Raw genomic sequence first — 17,973 nt, forward strand, 5'->3', positions numbered from 1 at the left:
TCTCATAACAGATGATTAGTTAAGGCCAATGGCTGACATGTTTGATTTTATGGCTATTATTGGGAAAACAGAATCATTTTAAAAATCATTGTGGGTTTCTTCTGGTTCAGTAGGCATTTGTTTTAACCATTGCATGAGCAAAAATTAATTCACAAGTCAAGTTTTTTAGATCACAGTATTTACAGACCCTTTTCACATTTCCGGGTTTCTCATTAGCGGAAGTCGTCATAGTTGTTATAACTTAGAACGCAGTGAATGGGAGAGTACAACAAATAATCGTTTACAATCTTATTTGCTGAAATGATCAATGAAAAACTCCATGATGATGTTATAAAGACTATAAAGATAAAATGTTTGAAACTGATGACGGCAGCCAGAGGAGAGAATAGCGTCAAATTTACTGTCCTTTCCCATGCTGCAATAGAAACACTTCGCTCAAGTGGTAATTCGTTTGTTGTAATTTGAAGCAAAGATAATATAATACATACATAAATGCAGGTAAATGTTCATACATTTTAAAAATATTTACAAATTAAAAACTTTCAAGGATTTAAGAAGCTGATGACCGTTAAATACAACATAACAGGCTGTGAAAAGGGTCCATTGTTCTTCCTAAAATCAAACTTTAGGTCTGTGTTATATCAGTTGATAACTTTGATAACATCACTAAACATTATTCAGCACATCTCCTGCCAAATAATGACAAGAAACTCTGTATTTTGCTACTTTCACAAAACACAGTTCCAACTTTTCAATTGTGTCAGCTTAATCAGGAAAGGGCAGAACAGAGTTCTTGTTCTACTTCAGAGTTGTTGTTTTTTAACTACCGCTGTATATTTTTATTTGAGTATTGAATATTATATATAAAATTAAAGATTACAAATTCATTTAATAACTTGTGTTCTGTTTAATTGTAGCCTTCAGTAGTAATGAGCCATCTTATTGGCACATTATATATTTTACAGCATCAGTCAAGTTAGCTTTTTATCCTTAAAAAATATTATTGAATTCATATTTTGTTCAGTAAATCACTGTTTAATAAAGAACCCCTCAACCCCACTAAGATGTAAAAAAAATAAATACAGAAGTGACCTTAATTTGATTTATTCCATGATCTGCTGAAATTCTTGTTTCTCATTGGCTAAAAGTTATGAAATAAATTTGTTTAATGAACATATTCTCTTTTAATATATATATCTAGCTAATAGTTCAGGGGGGCTAATAACTCTGACTTCAACTGTATATATCATATGAGAGACTTGCTTGGTTTATCAAACAAGTGGATCTAATTAGATTTCAATTGTAAACCTTAAACAAAAGTTAAAAAGATATTGTTTTTATTTAACATTTGGCCTTTTTTTAGTTCCTATACTTCCAAAACAATTCCACATAAATCTCCTAATTCTGTACAAAATTCTGCACAGAAATAGTAAAAAATGTCTGCAGATTCTGTCTGGCCCTGGTAGTAACCATAAAAACTAAAACTATTGGCGGAAACTTTATACCTCTGTGTAACCTCCAAAACACTGACATGTGCTTCACCAGGGAGCCAAGGCTGATCAAACAACTCTCCAATATGCAAAAAATATTTACCAAGAGGTAGCTAACACAATTTTACTAAGCTATTAGATATGCCAGTGTCATTTACATGCATGCATGACCTCTCTCATGCTTGAGTCTGATGCGAATATTGGCTCTAGAAAAAAACTGAAAACTGAACAGGAAATCACATAATGGAAAGTCCTAACAAAGTCCAAGTGTAACTCTCAATCACTCTCCCCCTCTCCTTTGCCCTTTTCCCAGTGTCTAGCCATCTACTTAATGACAGATCGAGGTCAAGCGTTTTGATTTCTAAATAAACTCTTATTAAACCAAAAGTCTGAGGATTTATTAAAAGGCACATTTGGAAATGAAAATGGACACAGGACAGCACAGAAGAATGTTTTTTTGTCTGTGTGGACGGGGACCGGCCTTTCGCAAAGCCCATGAGACCCAACACAAATATTCCAGGACATTTTTCTGTTTTGTGGAAAGTCCTGACTGGATGTTCTGCAATTGTAGGATGAATGCCAGACAATGAATGGCATTAACAATAAATCTTTGGCTTTTAGAGTACAGGGTCAAGGGGTATCAAGCCTTCTATTATTTTCTAGTGACAGCCAGTCAGTGTTGATGTAGATAAAGCGGTGAAATGCCAAACACACAAAACACAAATTTATGGTAAAACTAATTTAAATCGTTTTTAAAGGTCCCATGAAATTAATATATAAGTTAGTTTTACTCTGTTATTTAGATACTTTTACACTAAGCTAGTGTAAAAACCAGTGCCAAAATTCATTCATTCATTTTCTTGTCAGCTTAGTCCCTTTATTAATCCAGGGTCACCACAGCGGAATGAACCGCCAACTTATCCAGCAAGTTTTTACGCAGCGGATGCCCTTCCAGCCGCAACCCATCTCTAGGAAACATCCACACACACATTCATCCACACACTCATACACTACGGACAATTTAGCCTACCCATTTCACCTGTACCCCATGTCTTTGGACTGTGGGGGAAATCGGAGCACCCGGAGGAAACCCACGCGAACGCAAGGAAAACATGCAAACTCCACACAGAAACGCCAACTGAGCCGAGGCTCGAACCTGCGACCCAGCGACCTTCTTGCTGTAAGGCGACAGCACTACCTACTGCGCCACTACTTCGCCCAGTGCCAAAATTCATGTTTAGAAAATATAAAACTGAAATCTAAAGCAGAAAATATATAAACATCCAAAGCTTGCAGTTTGTCACTTCAGTTAAAAATTTCATCAGGTCACCTCGCTTGTTTCTCAGCAAATCTTGACCAATCAAATCAACCCAGGCTCATTCTGAAAATGTACCACTATATACATTTCTAGAGACTGCCAAATACGTTCGTGGGGCTACGTTTTTTGCATTTTCTGTTTTCGCGAATCCACCAGAGGCCAATGTGTACGCTTTCTGAGATCTCAAATTTCTCTCGCAAGTGCCATTCGCACCTGTTGTTCTCGCATAAATCCACCAGAGGCCGATGTCGACTGACTGTTTGACTGACTGACTGACTGACCCACTATCCTGCTTCCCTAAACCCAACCAATAGTATTTTAAAAAGCACAGAGTGACCCGCCCACCCCCTTCCCTTAACTCATCCGACAAATTTAAAAAGCGAAAAAGAAAAAGAAAAGCCCTTGCCTGATTTTTAACAAGTTGTACCACCTTTTGTTATTTACTCGTTTATTTTATTTTTTGGATTCCGGTTTTTCTTAGCTGCTGTCTGGAACCATTCTTCATCAGACTCAAACCCTGTCGTCGTAGTCATCTCCTCTCTGCATCTTAAGTCCACCAAAGTACATGGCGAGCTAACCGGACAAACTGGTAACAGCGGGAAAGCTGTCCATATGAATCGGTCAGCTGATAAGCACGTAAAAGGAACGGCGTCATACCACCGCGTAGCGTTAATTTTAAAAACGAAATGCAGCCATACATACTTCTGGTTACATAATACACAATCTCCAAAAACGTATATAGAGCTGCGTTTTTAGAAGGAGCCTGTGTTGAATCAAATGCTAGTATCTGACATGCCTTACCCCCTTACAGACACTTCTCATTTGCTTTCATTTGATGCGCTTAATCCAAACAACTCTCACTGAAGAGCTGTGATAAAAACGAAATGCTAAAAGCTATTTTTTTTAAAGGGGAGGGGTTACACTATGTCTCACCCTGTCTTTATTTTTCAGTTGACATTATGTCAAACATCGCATAAATAAATGCCCATTTCAAAGCACTTCAGGAGACCTTTAATTGTATTTGCAGTATCGCCTGAAGTATAAATACAATACAATGAAGTATAATACATACAAAACAGGGATGTTGCTGGAGCCTTGTATTTGGTCATTGGATTTTTATTTTAGAAGCGGCTAATGAAAAATAAAAAACAGCCTTTTTTTTGATTTTCGCTTTAAAATTCAAAAACAAATGTTGAAATATGAGGCGTTTTTATTTTTCATGATGAAAAACAGAAAAGCAAAATTGAAAAAAGATTTTTTATTTTGAATACCAAAAAATAAAATCACCACAAAACAAAAACAAATAAAGGGTTGTAAAGAAAGTTTTAATATTGATAAAAGCATACTACTTCCACTTCTTGAAGTTTGACCACGAATAATTTCAAGTGAGGGAGGCATAAATACAGTTGTTTGTTAATAAGTCGTAGTATTTTAAAATAAAAAATTATGTCTTAAATGTCCTATGTCTTTAAAAAAGACTATTACTAAAGCTGCAGATGAGTTGTGAGCCTGTGTCATCACACCGCTACAGTGGGTCTATCCATAATTTTATATAGCCATGTGCAAAAATAGCAGCAGTCTAAACAATGGGACACCCTAATTTTATGAGAGTTAAAACATTAAAAGATATATACACAATATTATATAACCTTTAATGAGGAAAATAGGCTATGTCTTCACAAAATCCCGTTATCACAAAAAAACACATTTTATACCATTATTAAGTGGAAAAAAATAATGCCTATGGTAGGCAAGCCCATCTGTGAATCACTGTGAATAAATCCGCCTATCTGGTTTCGGAATATAAAAAAACAAGCCTTTATTCCTTTTTGTTCAGTGGTGATTTTATTTTTTGTTATTCGAAAAAAAAAAAAAGAAATAAATCAAATCAAATCAATTTTGAAATTAGCTTTTCTGTTTTTCACCATGAAAATGAAAAATGAAAAAATCCAATGACCAAAACATACACTTGCTGAAAACTTAAAAATAAATATTTAAAAAATAATAATAATACATAAAAAACAGAAAATATTAAACATAAATTAATTAAAAGTGGCAAAAGCACACAATTACTAAACATTAACAAGAATCTGAAAAATATGTGATGGTATAAAAGATAATAAAAGAATATATTAATAAAAATGCTGATTTAAAACACAATTCCAATACATCTTTGACATATTCATCATAGTGCATTCTGGGATTGTTTTCACCACTAAAGAAGACAATGTAAGGTATTTAAAACAGCAGTCTCCTGTCTATGAAAGTAGCTCACTAGGTTTTGTATCAGCACAGCAGAATATGTGTGTGTGTTTACTGCACTTTATAAGTATGGCTCAGGGTATAAGAGTAGCAAATGAGAACAACAGCAACAGCGATCAAGAGTGTAGGGGTTTTCTCACCGTGTCTTTGGTGGGTGCCAGAATCTCTTCAATCATCATGCTGTCCCGAGCGAAGGAGCTTCTGTTCAGTGTGTTGGACCTGTCTGAGCTGAAGGAGCGCAGACTGGAGTGTGTAAGAGGTTCACACATGGGCACAAGCACATACACACAAACACAAAGCCAAAGACGAACAAACAGGGACGCACAAACATAAACACAAAACAAAAGCACAAAAGGTTACAACATGCAACATCCAGGGAGAGCAAAAATGAAACCCTCCGGAAAAAAGAGGAGAGAAAGGATAGTCTGAGGATCAGAGAGAGGGAAGAATACAGACACAGGCAGGCATGTTGAAGATGGGCAACGTTACAGTTCATTTAAAACCAAATATAAAACCCTTCAAAAGTTTGGGGTCTGTAAGTTTTTTTAATTGATTTTTGAAGGAATTTTTGAAGTCTTTTATGCTGACCAAGGCTGCATTTACTAGAACAAAAATACAGTAATTCCTCAACATTATTTACAATTTAAATATATTATGTAATTAATACCTGTCGTAGAAAATCAGTTTTGTAGAAACATTCATTTGTAGATTACTTCTTATAATAAAATGAATATTAGGGCTGCACAATATTGGAAAAATCTAACATTGCAATGTTTTTATTTTGCGATATATATTGCAATATGAATACAATTTCACCAGATTACTTTAAATCTCTATTTGGAAAGAATTTATAATGTTAGATGGATCGGGATGATTCTGCAGTGGGAGCGCATCTTCATAAAATCTAATAAACATTTTATAAAACTCTTGGGGACACATTTTTATTGTTGTCTGTGCTATTTGCAGTGCATTTCTGTATTTTCAAGTGTTAAAAGTACTGTCAAGCACATGTTTAGTCAGAGATTGATGACTTAATGTTTACTATTTGCATCTAGTGCTATTTGCAGTGCATGTTTTTTGGTATTTGCATGTGTTGTGAGTATTTTCAGGCATAACTATCTATAAATACAATCAAGAAAAAGATACAATTGAAATAAAGTGTTTTATCATGTCCCAGGTCTAACAGTATTCAAGTACAGTAACTAAATGATAAAAATAATTGTATGAAATTTATCATAGTTCAGGTCACAAAAATCTAATAAACAATCTCAAAAACTCTTGGGGTCCCCCAACACATTTCTATTGTTGTCCGTGCTATTTGCAGTGCATTTCTGTATTTGCATGTGCTGTGAGTATTTTCAGGCACATGTTTATTCAGAAATTGAGAAATCAATGTTTTCTATTTGAATCTCCATCAAATCTAATAAACCATCTATAAACGTTTTGGGGTCCCTTGACACATTTTCACTGTGGTCTGTGCTAATCGCAGTGCATTCCTATATTTGCAGGTGTTTTCATGCATAACTATCTATAAATATAATCAAGGAAATGATACAATTGAAATAAAGTGTTTTATCATGTCCCGAGCCTAACAGTATTCAAGTACTGTAACTGAATGGAAAAAACTACAAATAATTTAATACAATTGATCATAGCTAAGGTCAAAAATAGTACAATTACTTACACCTGAATGCTTTTGTAGTCATTATACAATTACAGGCATTAAAAAACAAATGCAACTGACAAATTATAATACAAACTTAACATTGCATCCTGCGATGTGACTACTGCGAATGATCACATTGCGATATCAATGCTGAAATATTGTGCAGCCCTAATCAATTTGATTTTCAGTATAAAAACATAATAGTTAAGCTAATAAAATAGATGTATTCTGTAAAATTATAAATGTATTTACTGTCACTTTTGATCATTTTAATGCCTCCTTGCTCAATAAAAGTATGAACTCCTTTTAAAAGAAAAATCTTTCCGACCCCAAACTTTTACACTGTAGTGCAGTGTTGGGCAGTAGCTACTAGTTTAACTCCATTTCTCAGAAGTGTGGTGGTGGGGTCGCTACTTTCTAAATTAAATAGTCAAGTAGCGCAGTCAAGTGGCACATTTTTTTTAGTCAAGTAGCGCAGTAGTGTCTATGCAAGCTAAATTTACCGATCAATAAGTGATGGCACCAGCATGCATGGTGTGGTGAGAAATCTAGTCCCCCCCTCCAATCTGCTTAGGACCCCAATGGATTGTCTGCATTGAACGCCTGATCAAAAGCTATTCTATTTCTCCACAGTGCAATTCTATTCATATTTGGTACTTTTTTATGGTCTATTCTCAGTCTTGAGACTTTAACAAGACTAATCATATTAGTAACATTATTATTGGTCACTACAAGTTAAAGACAAGCATAGTTAAAATAACTGAAACATTTGTAAACATTAAATGATGTCTTTTTGATGTTTTTATGTATTTATTTGTAACAGTATATATTATATAGATATATTATTTATCTAAAATAAAAGCCTTTAGTTGTACTGTACATCCTTATACGAAATACAAAATAGTTTGATTTCATTATAACGCTCTTTTAAATTATATAAATTTAAACGAGATTTCGCTGCATTTATATATATATATATATATATATATATATATATATATATATATATATATATATATATATATATATATATATATATATATATATTAATCAGGCTCTACAAACTATACCTATTACAACTCCAGTGAACCAATAGAATCACCAATAGAATCACCATCCTAGACAGACCCAATTGTCAGGGGGACTCGATTTCTCCTCACACTATTGTCTGACCGATGAAAGTAAATTCATATGATGGCTAGAATGATGATTCTTCTTCTTCCTGTATTCCGGTGGTCGACAACAAACTTTGTTGCGTTACTACCACCCACCGGTCTGGTTGGTGACATTGCCAACCAATTAGGCTAACACAAGAAATTTGCTTAATGGAAAAATGACTCACGGAGAGGAAATATATAACTATTTCCCTTTACTATAAATGACTATAGTATTTTAAATGTGTAACACCTGGTTCTATTGGATTTTTTTGTTTTTGCTGTCATATACTATATTTTTTCTGTTTGATACAGCATATCATTTGCAGTAAATAATTGAACTGAACAATTCTGCCTCATATGTGTCATTGAAAGTTTTATTGATCACTAAGAAATGATTGACTTGTGTTTAAGTTTCGATTTAAAAATTAAAATTGCAAAAAAACCTTAGATGTAGCTTAGCTACTTTTGCCACGTAGCTTTTAGCTTAGCTTGCTACATTTCCCAGAGGGTAGCTTTTAGTGAAGTTAAGCTGCATTTTAAGTAGAGTAGCGAATAGCTTAGCTCACTACATTTTTTCAAGTAGCTTGCCCAACACTGCTGTAGTGTATATCGAAATGAACAGAAGTCTTGTGTCTAAGTGGAGCTTGCCCATGCAAACTTCTGTGGTTACCATGGTTTTTATCATTCTTATGTCAGTGCTTGAGCTGTTCTAAATGCCATTTAATGCAAATTTTTCTGGTTGCTACTTTACGTATGTTGTTATTCTCACAGTGAAAAGTAATACCAACAGCACATCTTTCCTAAACAAATCTGAGGTTATCTTTCATGTCAGAATCACAGTGCAGGGTTATCTATGTGCCAAGGTTTAATGTTTATCTCAAGATGAATAGCAATAGAAAGCACCGCTAATACACTGACACTTTGAGTAAGTGCTTTTTACCTCATATCAAATGTGTGCGAGCGCTGGCAGAATTCTGCAGTGCTCATAGAAACGCCTGGATCTCTGCAGGACAGCAGTCTAGGGTTGGTTGCACAGTGTGTGTATGAGAGATTGAAAATTCTGCAGCAGTCAGCAGGATTTAAAGGTACAGCACTGTAGCACACACAGCCCTAGTGCACGAGGGTGTGTTTATGAAAGTGAGGGTTTGGTAGCTAGTTTTGGGATCAATGGGTTTACAACTCATTATGGTTTAATCTTGCTTTTTTGCATTCTTACTTTTTTTTTTGTCCTGATCTGCATTGTTGTTTTTTTCTTACAGCAGCCGACTCATTCTGCAGTACACACTCTCATTTTCCTCCACAACATCAACTAATGTCTTTTTTTACAATGGTTTGGTGTAAGAATGCATGTGAAGAAGTGTTCAAAATGTGGAATATTTCTGTTCTCTCATCCTAAGCCTTATTAAAATCATGCTCATCCTACCTTACATTCAACAACCAAGCTGTTCTAATTTCAATGTTTTTGTGTCAATTAAAGTGCCCATTATTTTATTTAAAAGGTTTCTAATTTGTAGATCTCTTACAATACAGGGTTTCTGCAGGTTTCACCAGGTTAAATTTAAGACTTTTTAAGACATTTTTAAGACCATTATGATTGTAATTTTAGACTTATACAGAGATAAAAGCTAAGGATTTTTTTGAATATTCAAGTTACAAAAAAAAAAATTAACTTGCCCCATCAAAAAATGATTAACATTTAATGTTAATGTTTTTGAATATTTTTTTAATTAGTTTTCAAATATATCCATTCACAAACCCTATAACCCTTATCAAGAATAGAACCAAACATAGCTGTCAATTACTTCAGTCTACAACAATAAATCAAGAAAGAAAAAAATTTACAGAAAAATTAAGACCTGTTAAAAATATTTAAGACCTACAACACAACATTAGATTAAAGACTTTTTAAGGCCTAAAATTTAGCTTTTGAGATTTAGGATTTTGTAAGACCCTGTGAATACCCTGTAATGGATATACATCCACACTTGTAAAAAGAAGTATCTTAAACACAATTAATTTGAAAATCTGGTCTCCCCAAAATTATCCATTTCCTCAAGGTTACCCTGCTCTAATTAGTCAGATGGCTCAATATGTTGTTAATACTTTACTTTAACAGCAGGTGTTACAAACAAAACAGAATCAGAACCTAATACATTATTACTTAGTTTCTGGTATTGTGGATGAGGGCAAAAATGCCACATTATTATGATTAAAGTGAAATGTAAAAATTAATTAACCTCCAGTTTAACTTTTTATAATTAGATCTGCGCAGGATGGACTAGACTTCCTTTTTAACCATTTATTTCTTGCAATACTGAGAATAGCGTGGCGTGATGGGGCAGTGGGTAGCGATGTCACCTCACAGCAAGAAGGTCGTTGGTTCGAGCCTCGGCTGGGGCAGTTGGCATTTGTGTGTGGAGTTTGCATGTTCTCATCGTGTTCGTGTGGGTTTCCTTCAGGTGCTCCTGTATCCCCTACAGTCCAAAGACATGTGAATTGGGTAAATTGAGCATGGTGTATGTGTGTGAATGAGTGCGTATCGGTGTTTCCCAGTGATGGGTTGCAGCTAAAAGGGCATCCGCTGCATAAAACATATGCTGGATAAGTTGATGGTTCATTCCGGTGTGGCGATTAAGAATAAAAACAAACTGCACAGGTTTCTGAGCTTAGGAAAGCAATAGCAAATTAGAATTCCTTAGATTACTCACAGATGAATGTGCTATATTTTGTTTGAGAGCTCATTTTACAGCTTTATTGATTATAATGGGAGTTTCTGTCTATTTTCTGATACAAGTGCATAACTTTTACTAGAATGCATGTTTTGTCTCGACAATGAATGCATTTTCTTGATCTGATTTTGACAATTACGCAAACTAATTACAGCTTCTAAGTGCTTTGTTTATGGGCAGCCATTAAAGCATCATTATGACTAGCATCATTCAAATTTGTTATGCAAGATCTACACTGGTTACAGAATTGTAGCTAGAATTAGGCTACTTGAATTATAACTACTTGTTTTGGCAGTTCAGAATCTATTCTTTCTTTAAGTAAACTCAAAAACATGATTACTGCTTTTTGTGTTTCAGCTATATGAGCTCAAACACAATTCTTGTCATTTCTTTGGCTAATATATTTATTTCATGTTCAGCCTAAATTTGTAAACAATTAGGTTCGCTTAAGCATTTTGTGTTGGGACAACATGAAGGAATTGTGATAGTCCAACTACCTTTTTAGGGGATGTGTAGTTCCTTTGCGTGGGATTGAATTAAGAGGGAAATGTTGATAATAAAAAGTAATCTTAGGTGTTTAAAGTTAATAGAAAGACTTGTTGGAGTTTAATCTTCACTTCAATTTGAAGATTGTGATATTATCTCCTTGCAGAACCACCCATGCTTTGGCAGCTTAATTAGCAAAAATGCAGTTTGTTGCTGAGCTCAGTGAGCAATAACTGTCCTTAAGTTAGTTCTGAGATCAGTCTCGATCAAATGTATATGTAGCTCATGAAATATGCTTAAAATAAGGCTCTTTTAGTTCATTAGGATAATTTAAAATAAAAGAGAATTCCAACTGTATGACACATAATAGACATAAAGTACATGATATCATCAGACCTTTAGGTTTAAGTTAAATACAGATGTATTTAAACTTTAATTTGATAAAATCATGTTGGACCAACACAATTGCCTTTAATTGTGTAAATAGTTTTTTTAGTAGGGGCTAAACAAATTTATTGGATGGAAATCCTACCCTTGATTAAATTGAGTTCATCCAATGAGAATTTTTGAGTGTATACAGTAACTTTATTTGCTATCCACAGTAACTTTATTTGCTATCCACTTCAAACTTTAAAACACTGTGGACCATTTACAATTACAAGCAAATATACCCTAATCCCAGTACAAAAGGGGCACTTTAACTATTCTCTTGGTGCTTTTCTATCAAAATCGCACAGTGATTACAACAAAGCATGCTTAGAACGCCATATCTATGTTTAATCTGGCAATAAAAAACTGACCTGTGATCAATGGTGTAAGTAATGGCCAATAAAATATGATGCGGCAGTGTAATTGACTTAAGTTGCTGACTGTTCAGCCTAAAGCTTTTGTCCCTGGATGTTACATAGAGCATCACACAACTAAAACAACATCAAAAACACAACATGTATAAACACAATTCATGCCACACTGAACAAAAACTCATAAAGCAACCAAAACACATTATATAGCACATGAATCGTTAACATTTCAGACAACTTATATAACATAACATTTAAAACCACAGTATTTCACAACACAAAACTACTGCCCGCCTTTCCTGTAATTAAAACACTCCTCAGATTATTTGCATTTATGAACCGCCTCCGAAAGGGTTCGATGGCTTTCGCGTGACCACTAAGAAGCGTGTTGGGCTTCGGAGCCCGATAGAACAAATCAGAGGTCAGCACAAGAGGAATTCAGAGAGCAGAACTCCAGATGAGATGCATGAATTTGTTCTATCAGGCCGAGGAGCTCAGGCCTCAGTGTATGAAAAGGATCAGACTCCATAGAATCGCACTGCACCAGATGACACGGTGGAGTGAGGCATGATGGGAGTTGTAGTACGTATGGAAAGGGGCAGCGACAGATACAACAGCTACGGAGAGAAGGCGAAAGACACAGAGAGAGAAAGGCAGAGAGAAAGTCATTACTCTTACCTTATCCTGGGGCTAGAGAGAATGAGAGAAGCCAAGAAAGAGAAAAGAGAGTAAAATGTACTGGACGTGGCAGAAGCAGTGAGAGTTAAGCATGGCACTGAGGCTCTGCCACAGCATGTGTTGTGCTCCTAAACAGGACCGGCAGCTTGTTTGGTAAAAAAAAAAAACGAGCAACATCAGCAGCCCTATTTAAGAGCAAACAATGCCAGGCTGATGTTAACAAAATAAGAGGCAGAAAATATGAAGCTCTGCAGGGTAGAATATTATCTATGAGCTATGAACAACATCTCATCTACAACAGCAGCGATCCAAATAGCAACAAACCATTTGAAATGAACGAAATACTGTTTTTAGAGATGAAACAGTGTCTTACCTCGGCTAAGCAGCTGGAATACTGAGTATTTAGCAAATGACACAATTACGCCAATAATCTATAAAGCTAATTTGACTCGAATTTGACTATTTAATGTGCAAGCAAACCACAGTATCAGTATTCAAATACAGCAAACCATGAAGCTAATTCTTCCCTCGGAGCAACAATAGACTTCTGAACACAAAATTGAAAATATTAGCATCCTAACTAAAGGTTTCCATCAGATCACACCTTCACCGGCGTACACAAATAGAGTCACGCACTTTCCAGGCTTTGTCACTCAGTGTTCCCTTCCCGGTGATGATGTCATTGTTTTCAGTCATTAAGTCCCTGTCCTCGAACACTATAAACACTGGAGCACAAAAGCCAGCCAATCAGAACCCACTGTTCCATGCAACAACAGCAAATCAGGTTCCATTCTGCCACATAATGCTCAATGACAGAAGTGGTACCTTTCCATTCTCGTGTCAAACATCTCCCTCATCTACTACCCTCATCATTCACCTGCAATGATGAAAAGAGTGCTGAGATGACTGCTTGAATGAGGACATGGGATGCACTACAGTAAAGCTACAGCCCACACCACACACACATATATATATATATATATATATATATATATATATATATATATATATATATATATATATATATATATATATATATATAAATATAAATATGACAGTAAATAATATTTGACTAGATATTTTTCAAGACACTTCTATACAGCTTAAAGTGACATTTAAAGGCTGGTTAGGGTAATTAGGCAAATTTTTTTTATAACGATGGTTTGTTCTGTAGACTATCGGGGAAAAAATTAGCTTGAAGGGGTTAATAATTTTGACCTTAAATGGCTTTTTAAAAATTAAAAACTGCTTTTATTCTAACATACCTTGGAAATTTCCTTGCTCTGTTAAACATCATTTGGGAAATATTTTTTTTAAATAATCGATGGGGGGCTAATAATTCTGATAACTGACTTCAACTGTATATAGATGTGACTTTCACCCTAAGGTTTTCTGGTGAATCTTGTCAGTTTTTTTATATATATAATTAAGCGTAAAGCATTGTTGTCATGCAAACACTATGACATTTTTGATAGTAGCTGTTTCCATCCACCTATTTTTATGCACAGTTTGGATATTCACTAGGGCTGTGCAATTAATTGAAATTCAGTTTCGATTTCGGCTTTTACCGATTATGAAAAACGCTAATCGAGATAAAACGATTATTGCATCATATACTGCCCCCTTTCCAGTTGTACACATCTGTTGCTCTGTAAAGCTCAGATTCACGTGAAAATGACTAAAAGCATGTACTGTAATGTAAATTTTGCAGCACAGGACGCGCATCATTCATTGATGTACATTCAAATCATTCATGTTTTTAGAAAGCGTGAAAGAGATCGCATGCTGTTGTGTCAGAGACGAGCAGAGCACACACATGTAAAGTGATCTTAATGTGAGCGCTTTAATGGTCAAATACATGCAAATTTGTGCCAAAACAAAGTGTTTAGTAATTATTCATATTAACCATCATTTATGTAATAAACAAACGAGTTGACAATCAAAAGACATTAGAGGGAGAAACCATAAATCAGAATCATCCTGCTCTTAAAGTGACAGCGTGCAATATTCCTGCTGCTGACTGTTTTATCATTATTAATCAAACAACAAAAGGAGAAAATTACTCACTGCTCTTGACTGAAGGACTTTTGTAGCTATAATTAAGGTTTTTTTCATACAGTGAAAAACAATGCTTAAAAGCCCAATTTGTTTAATATTTTTATTCTATTGTATTTATTTCCCTTTCTTTATTTACAGGAAGGAAAATAACTGTATATATATACAATTGAAGTCAGAATTATTAGCGGTCCTTTATATTTTTCCCCAAATGTCTGTTTAACAGAAAGAAATTTAACCAATTTCTAAATAAAATGGTTTTAATTACTCATTTCTAATAACTGATTGATTTTATCTTTGCTATGATGACAGTACATAATATTTTACTAGATATTTTCAAGACACTAGAATCCAGCTTAAAGTGACATTTAAAGGCTTAACTAGGGTAATTAGGCAAGTCATTGTATAACAGAAGTTTCTTCTGCAGACAATCAAAAAATATATTGCTTAAGGGGGCTAATGATATTAATCTTTAAATAGGTTTCAAAATAGTTAAACCTGCTTTTATTCTAGGCAAAATAAAACAAATAAGACCTTCTCTAGAAGAAAAAAAAATTATAGGAAATACTGCAAAAAATTCCTTGCTCTGTTTAACATTATTTGGGAAATATTTAAAAAAGAAAAAAAATTCACAGGAGGGCAAATAATTTTGACTTCAACTGTATGTGGTTTTGAATAATAATGATTACAATTATGACCAAAATAATCTAAAATAGATTAAAATAAAAAATAAGTGATTATGATTTATCCCATAATCAAGCAGCCCTAATATGCGTATAAAAAATCAGTTGATGAAAATGCTAGGATGTGCATAAATTTCAAAAATGTGCGTAACTAAGTAGGATAAACTTTTTTTTCGATAAGAAAAGATGCGCATAAACTACGATGGAAACACTTTAAGCAAACAAATTCCAGTTTGGCCAAAAAAAGTCATGTGATTTTGTTATAAGAGATGATGTGATGGTAAAAATGTGTGATAATGGACAAACCAGCAGGCTGAGCCCACTGTGAAACATCTAAAAATGTTTTGGTCATTCTAAAACACTAGTAAAAGATGCCTTCAAACGCCACCACGTGTTCATTGCGTGTCGGCATACTGCCTTCTGAGGTACTCATTTATTAAATAAAGAAAAAATTCACACAGCTTCTCCTACCGCAGTAAAATCCATTTTTACATTTGATATTTGGTGCCAGTTAATCAAGTGTCAGTTTTGTTCTCTTCGACTACTTGGAAAAAAAATCTGCTTATATTTGCAAGTTTTATATGTGATATTACAGTTATGCTCATAAATTTAATTAGCATCTTTGGTTGGAAACATAGCTTCTGACATCATTTATGTGGGAAATTACACCTGGTCAGAATATGGTGATCTAGTCATAAATAGACTATGTGCAAATACTAAGACTTTATTAGAAGTATCCGGCAGTTTAGCTCAGTAGTGAACATTTGAAGTGGATCAAAAAAGTTGTTTGAAATTGTCCTAAGACAAGAACTGAACAGCTTTCGGACAATTTTGTTTAAAGGATTTTGATCTGTTTCAAATGTTGACTACTGTATATACATAATTTAACAATAAAATGAATTGTAAATAGACACATGCAAATGCATAAGAAATCTTATTTAATAAAATGAAATGGGACAAAGTGCACATATCCACTGTGTACTTTCTTAAAGTTATAAAAGTCCTTGTAGTCACAATTCTCGTTACAAGTATTTTATAAAGTTCTCTTTAATCAACTGTTTGATTAAATAGCACTTCCCAATCATCAGTTACTGTTACTAATTTTACAACAGTTGCCCAGCAGTAGAACATTCACTGGCTTTAGCTAAAGCTAAATAGCAGCATGCTGTAACCTCTTTTAAAATATTGAATGCTCTAAAATATTAATATCTGCACTAAAGGTACAACAGGTGTTTGTCTATCCCTATTTGCACATCAAAGTTAAACCCTGTCGTATAATAACATTTGTGCCATGTACACTTTAACTTGAATGACACATGGTGAGTTCAGGGACCAGATTCATGAGAACTAAAATCTCAGTGTTGTTTATTGCTTTCAAACAACCGGATATAAAGACTGACAGCCTGACCGAGATATGGCTTTCCGCTTATTCCTGATCCATTCAGTTCCATCTTTCTGCTTTTTTGGAATAAAATGAATAATGCAGAATGAAAGCAAATGCACAACGTCCTGCCAATAAAAACATAAGTCAACAGCTTGGACTTTTTGTTTCATAAAGTGTGAACGCACCTAAAATTAGCTAGATTTTCAAACCTTGTAACACTGTAATGCATTTAGAGAAGATCACCATGACCTAAAACTATCCAAATGATCCTCCAAAAATACCTGCAAACAGCCATATGCATGCACCTGCGGTAACAACTTGCAACTGCATATTTATTTTGCCACTCATGGAGGATCAACAAAAAACAAGCGAGCATCAATACATAAAGTGATATTAATAAGCTCTATTACCTGGCAGAGCGGGCTCCAATACTGAAACCCATGTACCCCTCCTGCGGCAGGGAATCATCCCCCAACTCCCTGAGGTCCTGTGGCCGAAGGTACTTCTCAGTCTCTCCGGTCATCGCATCTTCACCTGCAGGGATTAGATGGGCTGAAGGTGAGCTCAGTTGAAGGTGAACGAACGCAGTGACCTATCAGCAGGTGCGGCATTCGGTTCTGCTTTATTCTTCTAATTAAATTAAGTGACTTGCTGTATACGTCCTGCCAAAACAGGGCCACAATAGCAATCTGAGGCTAAATGTCTTGCTTGAATGAATGGTGGTGATCATTTGAGGATCACCTTTTGTGGGGTGAAACTACCAGCCCATACTGTCTTCTGTCACGCAAACATCCAGCTCGCAGCTTCTAGATTATTAATAGATGTCATATAACACCTAGGTGTTTTTCTGTGCTACCGTGAATAACAGAAGCTCAGGTGGTGATATTTCACTGACACATAGAAGAAACGGTTAATGCTGCATCAGGACACCACTGCGTCTCATGTTATGAAGCAAGTTTCCATCACACAGGTTTCCATCACATAAAGTGTATTAAAACTGATTTTTTTTTTGTTAAAAAAGTAAATAAACATCTAAATCAAGCTTATTTCAGATGCTGGTTTCTCAGTACGCTCTGTTTGCAAGTTTTACAGAGGTTTGGGGCACTTTCATGCAGGTCAAGCTGGGACTAGGAGTAGTAAGTAAGAGCAACATCATCTCTGACTGTCATCTGCACTTCAGAGAAAATATACAATATGCTAATTAGAAAACAAACTTAATATTTTAGCTATGTTTTTAAGTAAGTTTTAATAAATTGGTATAATGT

At 34.7% G+C, this 17,973-nt stretch overlaps 2 protein-coding genes across 51 annotated transcripts in view; one reads left to right on the forward strand and one right to left on the reverse strand.

Annotated features, from left to right (window-relative positions):
- LOC141378555 (uncharacterized) overlaps positions 1-17,973 on the forward strand; it is an 876,211-nt gene that overhangs the window by 151,943 nt on the left and 706,295 nt on the right. The window lies entirely within an intron of this gene.
- Positions 1-17,973, reverse strand: part of ank3a (ankyrin 3a) — a 189,904-nt gene that overhangs the window by 39,954 nt on the left and 131,977 nt on the right. For 40 of the 50 annotated variants that reach the window (XM_073928436.1, XM_073928413.1, XM_073928427.1 and 37 more), the window contains 2 exons: positions 17,119-17,242; positions 5,211-5,313 (listed from right to left, as the gene is read on the reverse strand). In XM_073928436.1, coding sequence (XP_073784537.1) covers positions 5,211-5,313; positions 17,119-17,242 — 227 coding nt within the window. The remainder of the gene's footprint in view (positions 1-5,210; positions 5,314-17,118; positions 17,243-17,973) is intronic. The other 10 variants (XM_073928433.1, XM_073928411.1, XM_073928424.1 and 7 more) reach the window with 1 other exon arrangement.

This window comes from Danio rerio, chromosome 17, assembly GCF_049306965.1.
Source record: "Danio rerio strain Tuebingen ecotype United States chromosome 17, GRCz12tu, whole genome shotgun sequence".
Classification (NCBI taxonomy): domain Eukaryota; kingdom Metazoa; phylum Chordata; class Actinopteri; order Cypriniformes; family Danionidae; genus Danio; species Danio rerio.